We start from the raw sequence: 20,518 nt of genomic DNA on the forward strand, positions 1-20,518 counted from the left end.
GTGAGTAAGACCCTTCAGAAAGAAGCCAGATGCCTTTCAAATGCCGGTCCCCGGAGCAGAAATCAAAAAGATAAAGAAAAGGAGGAGGGGTGAGGAGGGGGAGAGCTGAGGAGGAAATAAAGTGTAACGAAGGACCTAAAGATGACACAATGGTCAGCTAAGATGGATGATATGACCAAAAAATAAAAGGGAGGAGGGGGGAAGCAACAGAGAGAAAGGGATAACTCAAAAAAATAAGAAGCGGATGGTCTCACGTTCAAAGTCAAGGAAAACTATTGGGCCATGCTCAAGTTCGGCGCAAGCCAGCACTTTCAGGAGGTTTCCCATGAGCCCCCTGGAACAGAGAGAGGGGAGAAGTCTGTGGGTGATGAGGGGATGGGTGTCGGGAGGGGTTGTGCGCGCGTGTGCGTGCGTGTGAGGTGTAGGTGGGTGTGCGTTGTGCGAGAGGTGAGGGTGTCGAGGTGGATGAGAGGACGTTGTTGGAATGGCATGATGGGAGTATGTCCTGGGTGGAGCGTGACAACGTGGACGCAGAACGTCTTTAATCCCACTCTCACCGTTTCCTCTGACATAAAATAGTCCTTCATTTGGAGGCGCCGACTCCAAAAGCCCTCGAGCTTAAAGGTCAAAGGTCGCAGGAATGCGCCACTAGCCTCAATCTCATGACAGTTTGTCGCAAGAACAGTTTGAATTTATTTAGTTTGGAAGACAGGAAACTCATTAAGACTCAAATACAGGAAACTACCTGAGTCTGGTGCAGAAAGTTTAAATTAAAAGTTGCAATAAAGTCATGAAATATACAGATAACGACTTAAAAAATACTGCAGGGGTGCACTTTATTTTTTGTTGCATTAATAACACTTAATCAGCTGTCCTTTTTATCAAATTAGACAAACACTAGGAATAATACGTTCTGATTAGACACAATACACCTTAATTATGATCTAGTTAGAAACTCCATATACTGTCAGATCCAGAGTATCCAGTTCTACTCTGTGTACTGGTTCACACTGAAAACACTGCACTCTGAGGACACTTACTGGGCCTTTATTGATCATGTTTTTTCTTTATTACAAGGCCATTTGTTGCTCATTGTAACTACTTCACATGCATCTTGATGCGTTCGAGTCCTGTTGAGTTAGTGAGATCGTATCATTTTTCCTGCATTCTGCCTTTATGTGCAATTTATTGATCTCAAACATTCGTGTATAAAATATGCTTCCCTTGGTGTTATAGGATTACCTCTAACAGCCTAACACTGGCCTAATACTAGTCAGGCAATGTTATTATAGTTAACTAAAACTAAACTAAAAGCTAAAATTAGGTGATTAAAAAAATCAGTTATTTTAATACAAATAAACTGTAAAACAGGAATACACTCATTGATAAACCACTCACAGCCTGCCTGATGAGGCTTTGTTGAGCCTGTGATGTCTGCAGTACTGTAATGTTCCTCCTGCCCACTCTGGAAACTAACTAAAACTAAACTGATACAAAAAGGAAAATTCAAAATGAAACAACATTTTTTAAATGCCAAACTATCATAACTCTGTTGTCTGAACATTGGATCCATCCAGAGTGTGAATGAAACACATTACAAGAGAACCCTGCGATAAAATGAAGTGAAAGAATAAAGTCTAGCTCTGTGTTTCATCCCGCTGTAATAAAGGCCAAACCTGATCTAATTAGGTTTAATACTTTTGGATCCAGAAACATTATGCACAGGTTCTAATTAGCCCATAACCGCGGTGTAATTAGGATATGACTGCGTTTGTTTACTGTGTAATAAAAACAGATTGTTTCTAGTTTGGTATAATTTGATGCAAAGTACAGCTTGTTACGTAGCACTGGAGTGTTTGCATCCACCTTATGAAAGCTGCGTGTCAGATACGTGACTCAAAACTGGAGCAGTGAAACTGAATTTTTTTAAAAGGTGAGTTTCTATGAGAGAAAAACCCCATGTGCTGCTTTCAATTACCTGTGGTCACTGCTCTCCATTTTAAGCTCAAGCGTCTGAGGTTGTTGGTTTGGTTTGTTTCTGTTTATTGGCTTCTTATAATATCTGATTTCCGTGGACGGCTGACTAATTCATAAAACAAACAGGTTTCCTCGTGTGGAGAGTGGGACTAAAGAGTGTCTGATAATGACAAACCACACCCTCAACAACACTCCATCAAATCACCACCAGCTCAGCAGCTCACATCCAGTCATTCCTCTCCTGGCCCCACCCCCTCCCCGCTGCACACCTCCACTCCACACGCTCACAATTCAACCACACGGACACACGCACGCAACCCAGGCGCCCACTTACTTTCAAAGTCCAGGAAAAAATGTGGACAGTTCTCTAAATCCTTGCCAAGGACCTTAATGAGGTTCCCCATGGCTGGCGACCTGGACGGGAGGAAACAACAAAATGCATACAGTACGCAGGATCTGGCAACCTGCAATCAAAATACACAACAGGCACATGGAGAATGCAGCAGACCGGGAGTGCTTTAGTTTCTTACCCATCTGCACTTTCCTAATTTTCCCCTCTGCATCCTTCTGTCTAAGCAATATGTCCAGAGCGAAGCCGGACGTCCAGTCACAGATGACACCGATCGCAGTTTGTGTCCGATACGCAGCGTATGCTGTATTCAATTACAGCACGGCCCAAATCCAGTCGTGAATCATTTAGCTCACTCACTGGGAGTCGCTCGAGCTGAGCGGTGGTTTTAATCCATTTACATTACTATAGTAACCCAATAAAAGCCTGCCATGTGCAGACTGCTCCCCTCTAATGCTCTCTATGTACAGCAGTGTATAGATACTTCTTCAGACCACAGGGCCAGATGCCAGAGCGTGAACCCAAGGATCCAAACTCTCCATTAAATACAGAGCTTTTCAGAATGATTTCATTGAATTAAAAATAAACAATTTGGGGTGTTTAAAAGGTTATTGTTCAACGGTTTTACTGGTCTGGCCCATTTAAGATCAATTTGGCAGTTAACTGAAAATAGTGACGTTGGTGAGGCACTTTTTCTGCCACTAATCACACTAACAGGAGCGTCTATACTCCAAACTATCAGTAAGTACAGGTGCATTAAGGTGCCCACATCTCAATGAAAATATCCGTTGTGCCTGCTGAATTTTATTTCTGTGTCTGAAATGATGCTGCTGATTTACCTTTGACTGACTCACACACAGCTTCAGTAACACGCTCATGCACAAAGCATGCCATACTGTGGAACAAGATGATTTTAAAAACATTAAAGCTGCTTAAACAGGTAGTTTAGAGCAAAAAACACCAAAAAAGCCACCCTCCTTAAAGGGGACCTGTTATGCTGTTAAGGAAGCTCATTTTTTTTGTATATACACCGCTCAAGAAAATGAAGTGAACACTTAAAAAACACGTCAGATATTTGGATATCTATGCTGATGTGTTAGGAATGAAAGGATCCCACATTGTTTGATGGAAATGAAAATGATCGTCCTACAGAGAGCTGAATTCAAAGACACCCTGAAAGGTAAATTATAGAGCAGATTACTCCATTTTGCCTATAACACCAAGGGGGCAGTCAGTGGTGTCAGTTCCTTCATTCTCCAAGAACTGCCTCCATACTGTTGCCACATGAAGTTGGACATTGTCATTCACCAGGAGGAGCCCAGGACCCATTGCACCAGCAAAAAGTCTGAGAATGGAACTAAGGGTTTCATCCTGATATCTAATGCAGCACCTAACCTGAAGACGTCTGTGTGTTCCTCCATGGATATGCTTTCCCAGGTCATCACTGACCCACCACTTAATCGGTCGTGCTGAATGATGTCAAAGGCAGCATTATGTTCTCCACAGCTTCTCCACATCCTTTCATGTCTATTACATGTGCTCAGGGTGAACCTGCTCTCATCTGTGAAAAGCACAGAGCGCCAGTGATGGACCTGCTAATCCTGGTATTCTTTGGCAAATGCAAACCTGGCTTCAGGAGCCACCCTCATGATTCTTTGGTCAGATCAGGTGTGATTGAGACCGTGCTGGGAGGAACCACAAACCTTTTGGCAATGGCACGTATTGATGTGCCATCCTGGAGGAGTTGGAGTATGATGTTGATGCCAACCATGCCTCATGCCACAAGCAGCTACCAACAACCCCCAAAACCATTGTTGCCCCTCGAGTGCACCTGTTGTTAAATTCATCAACACCAAAGCAGCTGAAACTGATTAAAACCCCTCTGCTACTAAACTGAGCAGATCAATATCCCACAAGTTTAATTCCAACACTTTAATGAAAGTGTTCCTTTAATTTTTTGAGTAGTTTAAAAATTATAAATGTTGATAAGAAACATGACTTACCCAAATGCATGAGAGAGTACTTTGAGAGTGAGAGTAGATATCCTTTATATGTCAGCATTGGATGCCCCTCCCAGTTCAAACCTGAACTGGGAGGGGCATCCAATCAGAAGACATCTGTCCTCATAACCAATATAAGATAAATAACGATTATTTTTGACTCATGCATCTGCTCTTACAGTAAAAGCGCGGAGCTGGAAATGAGCATAACAGGTCGCCTTTACTCGTCTCCCTGCTTCTCGCTCGCTTTGGTAGCAGAAGGTAAGCGGCTGCCAAGTTTCACTTCCTCTGCCGTGCCCTTTGTGCATGTGCTGTGTTAGCTCACAGCTGAGGTCTATCAGTTTCCCGCTTCAAGAATGAGTTACAGCCGGCATTTGCATGTTCTCTAGATGCCGTTTTGCAGAAAATAAATTAAATGTATCAACGGTCTTTTCCCTGTTACTCAGCAAGAACGGGTGTTGCAATGCAGCACAGAGGAAGGGATGGGGTTACACTGTCCGGTCACTGAGACAGTTTCACACGAGGACTGCAGCTACCTGCCGTACTCTGTGTCTGCTCCATCTGCAGGTAAATCGCTTAAACGCGGCTGTGTGCTGAGTCACGGCTGTAACCTGTGAGCGTCGGCCCAAAACGCACCTCGTCTCCGACCTGACTTTTCCACCACCTGCTCCGAGAGATGCAAACCGAGCCGACGGCGTGTATATATGAATAACCGATCCTCATCTTCGGCCTGACAAGGTGACTACAAAGGCGAAGTCAAGCTGAGATCCACGTCACAACCTCGCATAAAGCAAAGAAAGATTTCTGTGAAGTGTTGGTGCGTGTCAGCCTCACAACAGCCGCACACGCACACATTAACACACACTGAGTCTGGAGCAGCATGTGGTCCGTGCCGAGAGCAGAGCTGGGCTGATGGTTGCCAGGATACTGTTGGCCTGGTAATATCTTCTCAGCTGAAGATGAAGGAGAAAAAAGGGAAAAAAAACAGCATCCAGCTCACTCGCACACCGGGTCAGTCGCTCACAACAGCGAGCCGATGCTTCACTTGTTACTACTCATGAGATTGGTCTTTATTTGGTGGCACGGATGGTAAATGCGATTCATTAAGCTTTAAAGCCAGCCTCTCTCCTCTTACCCTGCTTTCCTATGAGTGTGTGGCTTTTTCGTTTGGTCCTCAGCTTCTTCTTGCACGTCCTCACCTCCTGTCAGTAAATCCCAGAGTGACAACTGGAGTCCCACGATGGTTTCCACCGGTTCCCACTCTCGGCTTTTCTTAGAGACTGATGTAAACTTCTGCTCTCGCTCTTTCTCCCTCAGTCTGTCCACTTCACACTTCTCTTTTTTTTAAGATGTCTATTTAAAGGCCTGTGGCTTCTTTTTCCTTTTCTATTCGCTCTATGGGCTTTTTTTTGTTTTGTTTTTGCTGTGTAAGCTTGTGAGTCTACAGAACATAAGATGTCTCGCTCTCTCTCTTTTTTCGTGTGTGCGTTTATATCATTTCTACTCAAATAGAGAAAAGTTTCTTCTCTCTTTTTTTGTTTCTGACGTCAGAATGGGTTCCTCAAAAATATCCCCTTCAGCCCTCCTTTCTGCTTCACTTCCCTATTTCACCACTCAGCAGCACTCTCCCGGCTTCTTTGGCCTTGTCTTGTCGCAGCACATCTCTGTCAAGGTGCCGTTCGGCCTCACTGGTGGCCCTCGGGCGCAAACATATCCAAGTGGCAGAACGGAAATGGCGATAGGGTAGCGCAAACACACGTTTGCTATTAAAACTTTCCACGAAGCCACTGGATGCCTCACAGATGGACTCTCTGGGCGCTGAGATGCGGCACTCTGCAGAATTAGGAAGTGTGTCTTTGGTGGCCACCGGTTGCAGCTCCTCTCACACGCACAGTGTTTGCAGTCTGCCGGCGTTTGAGTGGAGGAAAGTGCCTCTCTTATGCAACCGCACAGCACACACAGCTCTCATCTGTAGTCCGGCAAGAGACACCAAAGCGAGGGGCTCCTCGAGCCTTAATAAAGACACAGCCCTGCTCCCACATGGGCCTGAAAAGCAAATCTGGTCCAGACTGGAAGCCAAGCGGCAGCGCTAAGCCTCCCAGCCTCCTTTCAGCTCTCACTGAAAGATTCCTCCTGTTACAGCCCAGGAGCTTCATCAGTGTGGATTTAGTGAGCACAGGAATGGCACTGCCAAGCCTAACCTCTATTAACTCACCAATAATACCATCCGCATTCCCTTTCTATTCTGTCTTTCTTCCTCTCTGCCTCCAACCACAATCTTTCTGTCACTAACTGAGTATTCAGTGGCCTGTGAATCAAACCCTTTAGCAGCTGTACTGCATCCAGCGACTGCACTCGTTCAGCTCTCATCTTCACCAATCTTTATTCAGAAAATCTGCCTCTCCTCTTCCCCCGAATGGTGTTTTGTATGCTTCTGTTTTTCTTTCTCCGAGTTATCTCCTTGCATTCCTACCTTCGCTTGTGTTTATCCCACTGGAACACTTCACTGCATCAACCAGGGCTTGTCAGCTCCAAACAGTGGTTACAGCATCAGCACCCACAACCTGACAAAGACAAAGAAACAGATTAAGAAGGGTAAGAAGAAGGGAAAAAAAGCCAAGGGAGGGGAGTCGACGTAAATTTCAACTACATGTGGAGGCAATGTGGGGAAAAACAGGAATGTAGCGTATTGTTTATTTGGATATCAAGATGTTAAGAGTTGGAAACGGCAACATATTAGGAACAAATATGACTGTGATATGGTTATAATTGGCCAGACTGAACATGTGACTCCATCCAAAAAACATTCAAGCCTTTGTTTAAACCTACAAATAACAGATTTTTGGCCACACACTTACTCTCCTTCAGCTCTGTTCTTTCTCTTAACCATGCTTGTATCCTTAGATAGCCACTAACTTAGTTGTTTTTAACTGATGAAGGCTACCTTGGTTTGACCAGAAACTGAAAACAGGTCAGTCAAGACCACAACAGTCAAAGAAGATTGTTAATTTAATCTGTATTTATTTAAACTGCCTGAGTGAGTCAGATAAAGCATTAACATGGAGCTCAGGTAGGGGTGGGTTGCAAAATGGCTTGCAGACCGTAGCGCTATTGGCATGCTAAGGTGGACTAAATAGCTGGCCTTGTATATTTATTTTCAACGCTAACTGAGCACTGACAGCACTTTTTACTAGATTCACACATATTCATACAGGTGCTTTTTTCTAAGCACCTTATCTAACATTGACACTCCAATAGATGCATCAGGGGCAACTTGGGGTTCAGGATATTCAGACATGGAGTCAAACCACCAGCCTTCTGACTGGTAGACAATCCACTCCAGCTGCCTTAACAAGCATCTGCAGAGTCGCGTAACAATTCTTTTTACCATAAGCAACTGGTATATGTTTGATTCAGAATCATACATATTTAGACCATACACTAAAAGCAGCTGTAATCCACACACAATTGTGGATTATAGACGTTTTCTATGTCTCAGGGTGGTTTTGATGGAGTAATACCATTTAAGATACAGAAGCTTAACAATCAGTTCAGTCTGGGAGCCCGTGAATGGTGCTTCTTGCTTTCTTCTTTCCATTTTTATGTCTTCATTTAAGCTTGTTAAGCTCATCTTACTGACTGAGCGTCTCGCACACCTCCAGCACTCTTACCCGCTGACTGGTGTAACTATTAACACTGCTGCTGCTGCCATTGCATCATCGAATCTCATCAGGGGAGAGTGCAGACAGGAGGAAGGCAGGATATTTGCAGAATAGTTGCCAGGGAAACACAGCCTCTTATTCTCATGGCAACGCACAGTTTGGTGTTATCAATGCGGTGGGATGGATAGATGGACTTCGCTCAATATCTGGAGCGCGAGGGGACACCAAAGCATTTACTTTCCTGTAGCAGTGGTAAAATGCTGTGCAATCGTGGAATCACATCGTCTGCCTTATCAGGGAGTCATGGACTGATTCAGGAGTTTAATTTTTATTCTGTCAGTGAAAGGGCAAAGGTCAAGCCTTTCAAAGGAGACTAGACCCAAGAGACTAAAGCCCAGTTCACATAAAAGATTGATTTGTCACTTCTTGCATTTGTAGCTGTAAGGTGGTTGCTAATTGAGATACCGGTGGTCACCAGCAGTGCTAGCTAGCTAGGTAGCAGCAGGCGCTATATGTACAAACCACAGATTAAATGTGTTGTGGCAGGTTGAGTGTTCAGCTGTGTTAAACTGTCGTCTTTACTGTAGAAGAATTTAATATGCAAAGTCACATCTGGTGAGTTTGCAGCTTGGTGCAGACAGAAAACTCAGTGAGTAGCCTTTACCCACTTAACAAGCGCAGGTTAAGTTTGCAGACTTATGGTGAACTTTATTCTTGCTCCTAACTTTGGAGCTCTCACACAAGCCCGTTTAGTTGCAGTTGTAACTATTTGAGCCTTTACCAGACGAGAATAGATATCTAATTTTACCCCTGCTTCAGGGCCTCGACTACACACTTTGATGGAGAACTATTTTTTAAAATCTGCTAATTGCTAATCAAGTGGTCCACTTTTCCATTAAAGCTACATGCCACTTGTTTGCTTTCTCACCATACACAAACTTCAGTTTCCATCTCTACTTCCAGCATACATGGTTATATTTAAAGCTCGAGGGTTTAAGATGCATCCACTTTTATAGTGCACAGCTTTTCATTTCAACAGCTAAATCCAATCAACACTAAGTGAGTAATACTGCAGTGTTGCAGGAGGCGTAAAAATGGTCTTCATGACTAATGTGCTTGATTAACATTTAAGCAAATACATTTAGTTTCTTTTTTTATACAGATAAGTAAAAATGAAGGAAAAATGGTCATGAAGGGACTCAGTAAGATGACGATGCTATCAAGCTCGTCACCCCAAAATTTCGTAAAACTGGCCCAAGATTTGAGCAAATAAGTCATATGATTAACTTCATGGATGAATTTACTTACACAAATCTGATATGTGTTATTACAGTGTTAATATATATACAGAGGACAAAATTATTGGCCGCATTTGTTTTCTAATCGTACTAGTTTTCTTTAGAAAGCATAACTTGTTTATATTTGGACATAGAAACAAAAACTACCAGCGTCATTATAATTAGCCACCAGAAAAACTGACCTTTTTATTGAGCAATAGCATGTGCAATGATGTGCTTTAACTTTGTACTGCTCAAAGGTCGTGAAATCAAGGTCAAACTGAGCATTATCTACTATTTACACACAGCATAAAAACTAAAGTAAGGGTAGTAAGGGAGAAATCATCACGGCAAAAATTACTTTAAAATTGAGAAAAAGAACTGTTGATGCTCATAAAGCTTTTTTTTGCCACTGAGGTGCTGCTTATATTTAGCGAAAGAAGGGACAGGTGTACAAGCTAAAGAGCAGCATCCCTACAGTGAAACACGGTGGTGGGAGTATCATGCTGTGGGGACGCTTTAGGATTTCTGTAACTGGAAATCTCGTCAAAGTGGAAGGAATCATAAAGAAAAAAGGACGTGAAGATTTTAAAAGAAATCCTCAAGCAGTCAGCAACAAAACTGGCTCTGGGTCGTCACTTTGCCTTCCAGCACGATAATGACCCAAACATGCATTGCTATTGGTGAAGAACTACCTGCAGAAGATTAAAGTAAATGTTCTGGACAGGCCTGCACAAAGTCCCTGACTTCAATCATTAAAAATCTGTGGGGTGAACTGAAGACCAAGGTCCACGCCAGAAGACCAGCACATCTGGAGGAGCCTGAGAGATTCACCAACGAAGACTGGGCTTTGATTGCTCAGGAAACATTTGTGAGACTTGTTTAAAAACTACAACAAACAACTGCAGGATGTTGTCCAGCAAAAAGGATACACAACTGCATATTAGCAATAAGCTAATCATTTTGACCCTGGTAGCTTTTGGTTTTTGTGAAATAATTTAGTGTTCAAAGTATAAAAAATAAAAGCATCCCCCCAAAAAACTAGGTTAGGAAAAGCTATTTTAAAAATTCGTGTTTCTGGGAAATTTGGGAACAAATTTCCATGAGGTGCTAATCATTCCATCCTCTTTGGAAATGGGGAAACAGTCAAAACAAATCGATGAATACTCTTCTTTTCGCCCTTGATGAGCCTCATCGTGAATCAGTGTCATGTTAATCAAATATTAGACTACTCTGCAGTCTCCAGATGGCAGACACTGTTAGACAAGCCAGCTGGAGGGGACAGTGTTTAAATGCACTCTAGCTGCTTTTTTCAGCAACCTGACAGCTGATATGTATTTAGAGACTCAGACTAGAGGATTATAGGTGGGGCAGAAGAAGACACAGATCAGAAGTCATTGCACAGACACGTCAGTCCATTTTGATTCTGCGCTCTCAGCAGGTCCCACCCGTGACTTTTCTAATCCTTTATCTCTTCCACTTTTTCTCCAACCTTCTTTTTTATGCAGCCGATCATTCACTTCTCACCATCCGCAATTTTGACTTCTTCACTTTCTCGTTTGTGCTTTCTTGCCAGATGCAGATAAATGTGGTGTCACAGGATACAGCTGTTTTTTTTATACTAACATTAATTGTAAGTAGTCTCTACAATGATCATGGTTGCTGATTTCTATGCTGAGCGAAACGTAACGCAGCATGTGGCTCAAAATCCTAAAACCAATAAATTTGGCATTTTGTACTTCCGGTTCTCTTCATCTAGGAAAGAGAAGAACTCAAACCTTTGACTTTTTTAAGCTTTGCGCTACAATATTAAATATGTAGGTAAATAATTGACCTGTAAATTTCTAAGGTGTTATGTGTCCCAGAAAGGAGTTTGCTAACATGTGGCTAAACATGACTGCAAGCGATATTAAACGCCGTGACAGTGAGCACAGGAGCTTAGCGGCGATGACGCTCAAGTAATTCGTTAGTCTCAGTGCTGATTGCATTCAAGCTTTGAAGATCAAAAGTGGCGTCACTTCGTTGAGATTATCTTTCTCAGTAAAACGTCTGTTTTCTCCAAGAATCCAAAAAGCCTGTCAAAAAAATACCGCTGGCTATTTTACTGAGACGACCGGAGTGATGCTGGGCTTGCATCATCCTCGTGGAGCTCTTGTATGTTGAAGTGCTCTGGGAGCTCCTCACACTGTCAGATTGGTTGAACTTTGACCACAGCGTGGCATGTCAACTTCTCATACAGCCCACAGAAACCCGCCATGCACCTAGAAGCAGGAAGGAAGGGCAAAAATGGCCGAATAGTTGATGCTGTGTGTTTGAATTCTTTCAAAATAACTTACACGCCTCAGTTAGGAAACACTTTGCATTCAAGTGCACGAGTTAGGTGTGTGTTTAACAGTCAGGCAGTGTGTTTGGATGAAGCTTTAAAGATCTATTAACGCTTCAAAGTTAAGGTTTGGAGGGAAACAGGTACAGCACTGGCTGTGGCCGCTGAACCCTGCTGAGAGCCCAAGCAGTGTGTGAGGACACGAGAGGAGACAAAGAGGCTTTTCCAGGAGCAGAATGGGAGGTGGCAGCATCAGACAAGGCCAGACCATCACCAAAGATTGACCACTGAAGGAATGTTACAGCAAATTTGCCTCAGGCCCTCCCCATCCACATTCATATACAATAATAGATACCGCTGTCCCTCCTTGAAGTGAGGTGGGATGAAGAATAAAAGAAGAGAGAGGCTGAGTGTGAGAGCAAAAGATGGAGTGCAAAGGAGGGATGGAAATCAAGGAGGAGGTTACGATTCTCCACCGCTACCCCTCCCCCTTCTCTCACTCTCTTTCACACACACACCAGTCCGGAGGAGAGCACGGTGCCTCGTGAAAGGCCGATTGCAAATGAGCATTGTGAGTCTGCGCTGCTGACAAAGAAAAGAGGATATAATGAGAGGCAGAAAAAAATGGCAGGCAAGCAGATGTGCGGCTCGTTTAAGTTGCACTTGAATCCATTTCTACAGTGGAACATCCTTCAGCGTGATCTTTTCTCAAGTGAAATAAAGAAGTGGGGCAGCGAAGGGGGGATTTCATAGCTTATTTGTTCAGAGGTGGATAAAAAAAACCACCTGATGTCTATTTGCCTTTGCTGCGGCAGCTCGTTTTGCTGAAGCGTTGAACACGGGAAATTCTTGGGAATTATAATTGAGTTCTCCTCTGTAGTTTCTTTCTCTTTTCCAGCACAGATTAATATATGCCTTATATTTAATGCGGCCATTAATATTTGAATACCGCGGCTTGGCTCCGGGGCATTTTAAAACTTGGCAAAGCAGATCTGGGAAAATTACAGCTTTATATATCAGTTTTAATAGCGGTTTTGTCTCTGTGCTTCGGCTGTCAGAGGACATAAAGGAATGTATCTGCGAGCTCTTGTTATCTGTATTTGTGTTGCGGGATGCCAATTAGCTGCCATCAAAGAGAACACGATAGGCTTTTAGGGTTCTACATGCACTCGCAGGGGGGCTTGTGTGTGTGTGTGTGTGTGTGTGTGTGGTAGTTAGTTATTCTGGTCCCCCTCCCCCATTGCACCCCCTTTTCTAGAACTCCCCACCACCCACTACCTGTAAACAAAGACAGACGAATATGCGTGCGTGCATGCTGGCGCTCTTTGTTCTTGATGGACTGCTTGCACTGTGTTTTATATAGGTCAGAGGAGAGTGTGTATGTTTGTGTTTTTACATGTGACGATAACTGCAAGGATAGACGTGAACAGCGTGAGCATTAGAGCAGATGCCTCCACATGCAGTGAGCGTGTATTTGCCTGAATCAACATCATCTACATCAGTCAGGATGGACTTTAATTACACTGAGTAATAATGTGTGTTATGGACCTAAAATTTTGGTTGTAAGAACCAGTCGAATGTTTGGTTTTACCTGTTCAGCTGACCTCCGTCCACTTATCTGGACCAAATGAGGCGTGCTTTATCGTTCAGTGCATTGTTATAACTAGTTTAAATATTTGAGCTGTTTACGATACCTTCACAAGTGCTAAAATATGACTCTATTTGACAATTGTTTTGACAAGTAAGGAAGCACGGGTAGGAGATGAGCATGGTTTTAAAATGTAGTTAAAAAGGAGATCATCACATGCTTCAACCTGTTTTTGTAAGTCATCAATACAATATTCTAATATGACCCTTAAAAATTTATCCAAAGTGTACTTTTTTCAGTGAATTGTTGTATGTTGGTGTTGCATGCCCATGCTAACACATTGTTAGGCCCATTTTTCTGTTGGCAAACTGAAAACACTAAGACTCACTGACAAAAATTAAAAAATACAAGCAGTAGATGTTCTTTATATGCTAAAAATGGGTTATTTTAGCCTGTTACTAGGTGGTTGCTAGGCAGCATAATGACATCCTAATGCGTGATGTAGATGAGAACCTTCAGGGGCCTAAGCTGTATCTGTGTGCAAAGTTTGTGTATAATATTAAAATGATATATCCCATAATACCGATGCTCAAGACTCACTATAGACAAACAAAAACTGTCTTTGCTTATGGGTGTAAATGTGATTTGGTCAAAGCTTTTAACAGAGCTTCCTTTTTTAACACAAAAAATTTGTGTCATTATCTTCTCCACTTAATACCTTAAATAACTTAATCTCTTTTTAAATATTTCTTTTGTTTTTGTATAATTTCTTTATCATTGTTGACTTGTGTAGTCAAGTCGGGGGATTTAAGTGAGAGAGGCAGCGAGAGACACAGTGTGTGTAAAACACAGAGAGTCAATGTCACAAGGACGAGGTCTACTATAAAACGGTACGTAAAGGCAGTTTGAAGTCAAGTCCCTGGAGTCTCGCTGTCTTGTGATACTCCCCTCCCCTTCAACTCTCCTTCACTCTTTCATTCCACTCATTCCACGTCTGGCTGTATATTTTAGTCCACTTCCCTCTTTGCCTGCACCCACTAGCTACTGTTCTGTTCTTTAACAATAATTCTTTTCACGTAGCATTCGTGCACCAAAACTCTTCCTTATCTTGAGCCTCAAAATCCAAACTCTCTAGTTGTGATCCAGCTCCAGTATATAAGCAGTATCTATTGTCTTATTCACCTTCATCAAACAGAAGCTATGGCATGGACAGCAGGATGCCCTAATAACAAATAAATACTGAGAAATTGACAGAGTACAGTAAATTTAATGAAGTCTGCATGCCTAATAAAATGCTTCTGATTGCACAATTTTGCACAGTTTGCTTAAGTAGAGGAAATTAGAGAAGAGTTCAGCGTCATCTTTGATGTTTAGTTCCGGGTAAGTGATTTCCACGGATGCAGATCTTGCCCAATTTTTCCTTAGCACAAAACAGCAAAGCAGATTCCAGCGGATCTGGTGTCTACTGGCAGTTGTGCTGCGTTTGCAAAAGTGACTGAGCCCATTAGAGGTGCCTAAAAATGGGAGCGTCATCCTCCTGTGCAAGTGCATAAAAATAGTGAAAGAAAAATTGCTACAAATGGCAGCAAACATGAAGCAGGTGGAAGGAGCAGTGCACGTACCTGAAAATGAAACTTTACAAATAAAAGCTCCTTAAACTCCAGTCTAAACTACACAGAGCCCTTAAGCAGGCTTTAAATCTGGATATAAATTCTCTATAAATATAAATTCTCTGTTAACTGAAAATGACATTAGTGTAGCAAATGTATCACTTATTGCTAAAAAACAGCTAACATGAATGCACCTTGATGTCAGACTGCATAATGCAGAGACCAAGAAGGAGAGTGAGAAGAGGCCAGAGCTCGTGCTGATGGTAAACTGACAGTAATAATGATGCTTGGAATTGGGAGACATTATGTGTCTCACTCCACTGGAACATCACCACAGAGAATAAATGAACAAGGTGACCTCTAACCCCAATTTGACCTTTATGTACACAGAGCCAATCTATATTTAGCATCAAAGTCTGCCAGCAGACCTTGACACCTCTGCTGTGCACACCGTGCTGCAGTGTGTCTCACATGGCAGAGGATGCAGTGTTTCACCGTTCCCCATCCCATTGGGAGGGGCAGAGGCTCTCAAATGTAGGAGACTGGCTGCAGTCTGAGGTATGGGCTCAAGCTGACACAAAGAATGGAAAAAAAAGAGAAACTGATGGAAGAAGATAAGAACAGACAAAAAAGAAAGCACATTTGGGACATGTTGGTGGATCCCTGGTGTGAAAGTTTGAGCTCTTGGCTGTTTTCCTGGTTTATTTCTGTCCGGTGATTTATTTTGGACTTAAAAGCTTCTTTCAGTGGTGTTTGATGTAGTTTAAAAAAGAGTGATATATACAGTCGTACAAATCCTTGCTAAACTAATTAGTGAGGATATCTCAGTGTCTATGTGCACAGTGAGGGAGGGGGGGAAGAGTTTCTGTGTACAATCTCACAAGCCTGATCAAACACAGTATAAAAGTATGGCTGCCAGCATCTTAGTTTGCCCATGGAAGGGCAGGCACACACACACACACACACACACACACACACACACACACACACACACACACACACACACACACAAGCAGCTGTGACATTTAAGATCTGCCATAGTTACTGTTGCCCACCTGTCCAGCTTTACAGTGATAACAGAGGCTACACAGTATCATCAACTGAGTGAAAACTGCATTAAAAGAAACAGAAATGTGCTGTACATAACCAAAAGTAGTCACAGCCAGCTTAGCTCATGCTGCCTGCTAATCAAAGCTGTATCTTGCCTTGTGTGTTGGGCCACCAAGCATACCGCCCCAATCTTCTGGCAGGTCCACCGCCCAGCATTGAGGTGTAAACACTCCCTTATTAATAGAAAACGATGTTGTTGATATGCAAAAGTTTTGCATGAATTTCTGGCATTGCTAATATTTACTTAACGTTCAACATTGTTTTTCATCATGAGTGGCATGTTTCACCTGGGGGACAAGTCTACTTTCATGACATACTGCCAGATTCTGGATCTCAGGTAGCAGCAAAAGTTATGGACACTCACCAGGGGACTGGAATTCAAGTCCTGTGTATTTCAAGACTTAGCTGGATTTTTTTTCTTCTTCTTCTTCAGTTTTCACTGGTTTTATGAAACAGTAGTACTCGGGTTAGGGATAGGTCACGGGTTGGGTTAAAATTTTCAGATTGTTAATCGTGGTTTGAAAATGCTTTCTTTTTTCTGGAAAAAACTAAGGAAGTCCAAACTCTCCCATGGGGGTTTGAACCTTGAGTGCAGCTGGATTTTAAGCTTTGTTGGGACTAGGTCAGACTCCACCCATTGACCCTGTCATGGCAGAGCCTTTCCAATGCTCTACACCACAATGCAAACACTATCCTATGGCCTGAGGAACACAATAGAGAGTCCAGGACACTCACTGGGCCTCCAAATTCCAGTACCACCTTCGGGTCCAGCTGCCTACATCCTAGTACATCCCAGAGGCCCCACATCCATGCCTAGATGGATCTAGAGCTGTTTTGCCAGTACAAGGTAAACCGAGGCAATATTGCGCAAGTTTTAATGTTGTTGTATTTTTAAAATTATATTATTTTTAATCCTATAAACTGTAAGTCTTTGAGAGTAAGTTATTGCCGGATGTGGCAATGTAATGGTGTCTTGTCTCATTGCTGAAGTGTAAACTTTGCGTGGAAAGAGCTCCTAAAGTTAGCCAAAATTCCAGTGTAGTTTCACTAAGGATTCCTAAACTGTAGGTAAATGCAATGTAGTTTGTTACTGAAAAGGTCTTTTGGTTTTGGAAGTAGCACCATTTGCTTTCTAGCTGTAGGCTACATGCTAACAATTAAGAAAGAGTAAACGAAGGGATGAGGTTTAAGCAACGATCAAAGACATGCTCGATTACGCTGCGCATAATGGCTGCTAAAGTAAATACACAATCACTGAGTCATTCTTCTCTCACAGGGAAAGTGTTCCACTCGACAGTAAGTATATTTACCTTTAGCCTCTAACCAGACATTAGGATATAGCCTTATAGCAGACCTTATAAAGGAAGTTAGAGCCATTGCAGGGTACATAACTTGTCTTTTCACTTTTTACACACTAATTGCAACACAGTATTGCTTCCTCTCCTCTCGCTCTGCTCTCTTTAGCCTCCCACCAGCATAAATTGATTTCACCTTTCATTTATTGACCTTAAATATGACCAGAGGGTGAGCAATTGGACTTTTCGTTGGTGTTAGTGGAGGCTTATTGTTCTCATCAACAGACAACAGGCCACAATGTTATTGTAAGCCCACGGTGAGCGTAACTAAAGTAATCTGATTACATCATCTTTCACTACCACGGAAGAAAACGAGTTTGACAAGCCAAGTCATGTCGAAGTTAGAAGCTGGAGAGGATTCACTGCGGCTCATCTCTGTGTCTTCCCGGATTTAACAGCACACATTTCAAAGAGTTTCAGCAGAACACCCATAACAAGGATGATAACAGAGTTTAATAAGACTTCTCAGCAGTTTTCACAACTGCAATCCAGCATTGAGAATAAAGCAATATCGATGACTTATCAGATCCCGGCTCACTAGTCACAAAGAATTAAATCTCACTGGCTCCTGAATCTAGTTTTTTACTGATTCAGCGGATGAATTCAGGACGTGTTACATTAGTCCTTTTTATAACTTGTTAGTCTAGATTTTTTACCCCGTAATGAGCCTTATAGTTCTTATAATTTTTCCTGTTTGTTTCAAAATGTCTTGAGAAAATTCCTGAAGAACACCTGAATTACTCTAAAACAAGTTGAACGCGTTGGTTTCGTTTAACTATCAAAATTTCTTATCTTGTTAGATATCTTCAGCAAGTCCTTTGAGGACACGTTTTTTAGGCTTGTTGGTTTTCATGGAGAACCATGAGCAATATATGGAGCGAAACTAACTTTATTGAATATGAAGGTTATCGGAAAAATAAGCAATAGTTTGCTGATGCTTTGGAGTTGACTTTGATTTCAAAAACCCAAAATGTAACTTTTTTCCTGCTCTGGAAACGACTTTGCAGAATATGACTGAGAACTACCAATACGAATTAAATCAACTAATTAGTAGGCCTATTCATTCGAAACCTTAAGAGAGAGTGGTAAGGAGTTTTTGTTATATGTGGGCACACATGTTAGTGTTTCCACCAGTTATATGTCTCTTGTGTCTTGATAGTCTGTAGGTGCTACATGGAGCTTTGCAGGCCCAACGGCTGCTTGTGTTGATGTTTGTGCTGTTGGTGGTCTGCTAGCTTAGCCACAGAGAAGCTAGAAATCATGATAGACAAAAAACTTCTTTGCAGTGGAGTGTTGAAAACATTTATAACTGCCCACAGCAGCCACTGTTTGTATTTCTCGTCTGTGCCTTTTTAAATCTTTGATGGGTTTTGGGGTTGGTTTGTTTTTTTCACTTGCTTCTCTTTGTGGTGATGTTTGCTGTGGCTCTCTTTCCTGTTCGAGCTCACTTTTGGACGAATTCAACCTAAGCATAATCTGTGCTGACTTTTTGTAGGACGGTGTCAAAGTGTAGCCTCTGTATTGTTTAAATTCACATAATCCCTGTCTTAGGCGTGAATCCAGACCAAGACCCTGAATCTGACTTTACTCTAATACAAACATGAAAGTGTTGTCTATCTTTACAAATTACTCTCAGCAAGAAAAGGAAAATATGCAAATGTTCCAGTTTGTCAAGCTACTTTTTAAGAGTCCTAAGACTTTAAGACTGAATTAATAATGGTGGTATTTACATTTTGTCTTTTATCTCACAAGAGTTTTCTGACTAATGCTGGATTTAGTAAACGCTCTTCTTTCATACTGCCCTCTAGCATCCTACGCCTGCGCCCACCCTCTCGTCCCACACCCTCTGTTCCTCCACCCAATGCCCGTTTAACAGGATCATCTCTGCTCGCAGGAAGTAATCCATAATTCCTGACAATACTGGATTAAATACTACAGGATTAGCGGCTAGAGACAGCTCAAATCTCAAATTCCCCAATTATTTCAGCTCTGTCTATGACACCAGTCTGGCCTGACCTCTGAACTCAAATGATAACAAAAGAAGACATCAAAAGCAAGCGTGAGAGCTCAAGTGACAGATGTTGAAGTGACAGATGTTGCTGTTGGACAGATGGGCGGGGAAGTCAAATAGATTAGAAGTGGTAAGATAAAGTGTGGGCTGTCACACATTTTGAGAAAGCTTGTGTGGCCACATGGGCAAACATATGGATGATGGTGTATTTTAGTAAAAGGATTGACTGAGAATGGTTGTACTTTCACGTGTTTGTGAGGTCGTAGAAGGCTATGCTTTAAAACGAAAAGAAAGCCAAAATATACTTTTGGATCACTGTTGTACTTTCCAAAGGCACTGGTGGGGCAAGTGTTTAATTCTGGGCTTCAAGCTGGGCTTCGACAAGAACCATTTCCATTTCAAAGCATCATGGGAGGATGAGCAAAAAATTCACAGTGACTTGATTTGGATAGCTGTCTTAATAAACTTACATGTAGTACAATATGTATATCATGTACTTCCTTTCATACTGCACGAAGTTCAACAGAGTCTTGTAGTCAAACTGAATATGTCAACTGGTCCATTTATTAGAAGTGACAGTTTCAGAGTTTGACTGTCACTGAAACGCTAGCTGCTGCATTTTGCAGCCACAGCTAATACTACACTGAAGACAACACTAATATGCATAAACTCCAACAATGCCACAAACATACAGAAGATGTCAGCCAGAAGATAGACGTAGCCAGATGTCAATGGCATTTTTAAGCCCCAACATTAGCATTTTGACTGCTACCATGTTAGCTTTTCCGAAGCAGAAGTATATTTGGACAAACACGGTGACTAAAATAGGGATTTTAGTGCAAAATTCATTGCAGGCCTTATCATATGACTGATAATTTCATTAAAAAGGCTCCAACACACATAGACAGCAGCAAGGTCCAGTTAAGCTATTTTAATTATATGCTATAGTAGCCTATGTCATAAACCTGTCAATCAGAGTGGTGAGCCCCCAGTTTCAGCCAGTACAGTTGTTATGAAGTAGACAACTATCAACACTGGACAAAACTTTTTTTAATACTGCTCCCTTGGATGATTTATTATGAGAGCTTCTTGGTCTCTGGGAAGCTTGCTAGCTAACTAGCTAGTACTAGCATTGAGTTCTCAAAGTTTACAGCTACAAATAAAACACATGTTTGTGAGAAGACACCTTACAAAATAAGAGACTGCATGTTTGAGATGTAATCACTAACTTTCCTGACTTTCACTTGTTTTAGGCT

General features: G+C 42.1%; 1 protein-coding gene across 4 annotated transcripts in view; it reads right to left on the reverse strand.

Annotated features, from left to right (window-relative positions):
* Positions 1-20,518, reverse strand: part of fam49al (family with sequence similarity 49 member A, like) — a 37,678-nt gene that overhangs the window by 14,053 nt on the left and 3,107 nt on the right. Inside the window, exons 2-3 of one of the 4 annotated variants that reach the window (XM_013266345.3) lie at positions 6,800-6,890; positions 255-334 (exon numbers count right to left, since the gene is read on the reverse strand). In XM_013266345.3, the coding sequence (XP_013121799.1) occupies positions 255-327 (73 nt within the window). In that variant the 5' untranslated portion in view covers positions 328-334; positions 6,800-6,890. Of the gene's footprint in view, positions 1-254; positions 335-2,311; positions 2,392-5,461; positions 6,750-6,799; positions 6,891-20,518 lie in introns of those variants that run through there. The other 3 variants (XM_005463565.4, XM_003458492.5, XM_003458491.4) reach the window with 3 other exon arrangements.

Source organism: Oreochromis niloticus, linkage group LG22 (assembly GCF_001858045.2).
Source record: "Oreochromis niloticus isolate F11D_XX linkage group LG22, O_niloticus_UMD_NMBU, whole genome shotgun sequence".
Lineage (NCBI taxonomy): Eukaryota > Metazoa > Chordata > Actinopteri > Cichliformes > Cichlidae > Oreochromis > Oreochromis niloticus.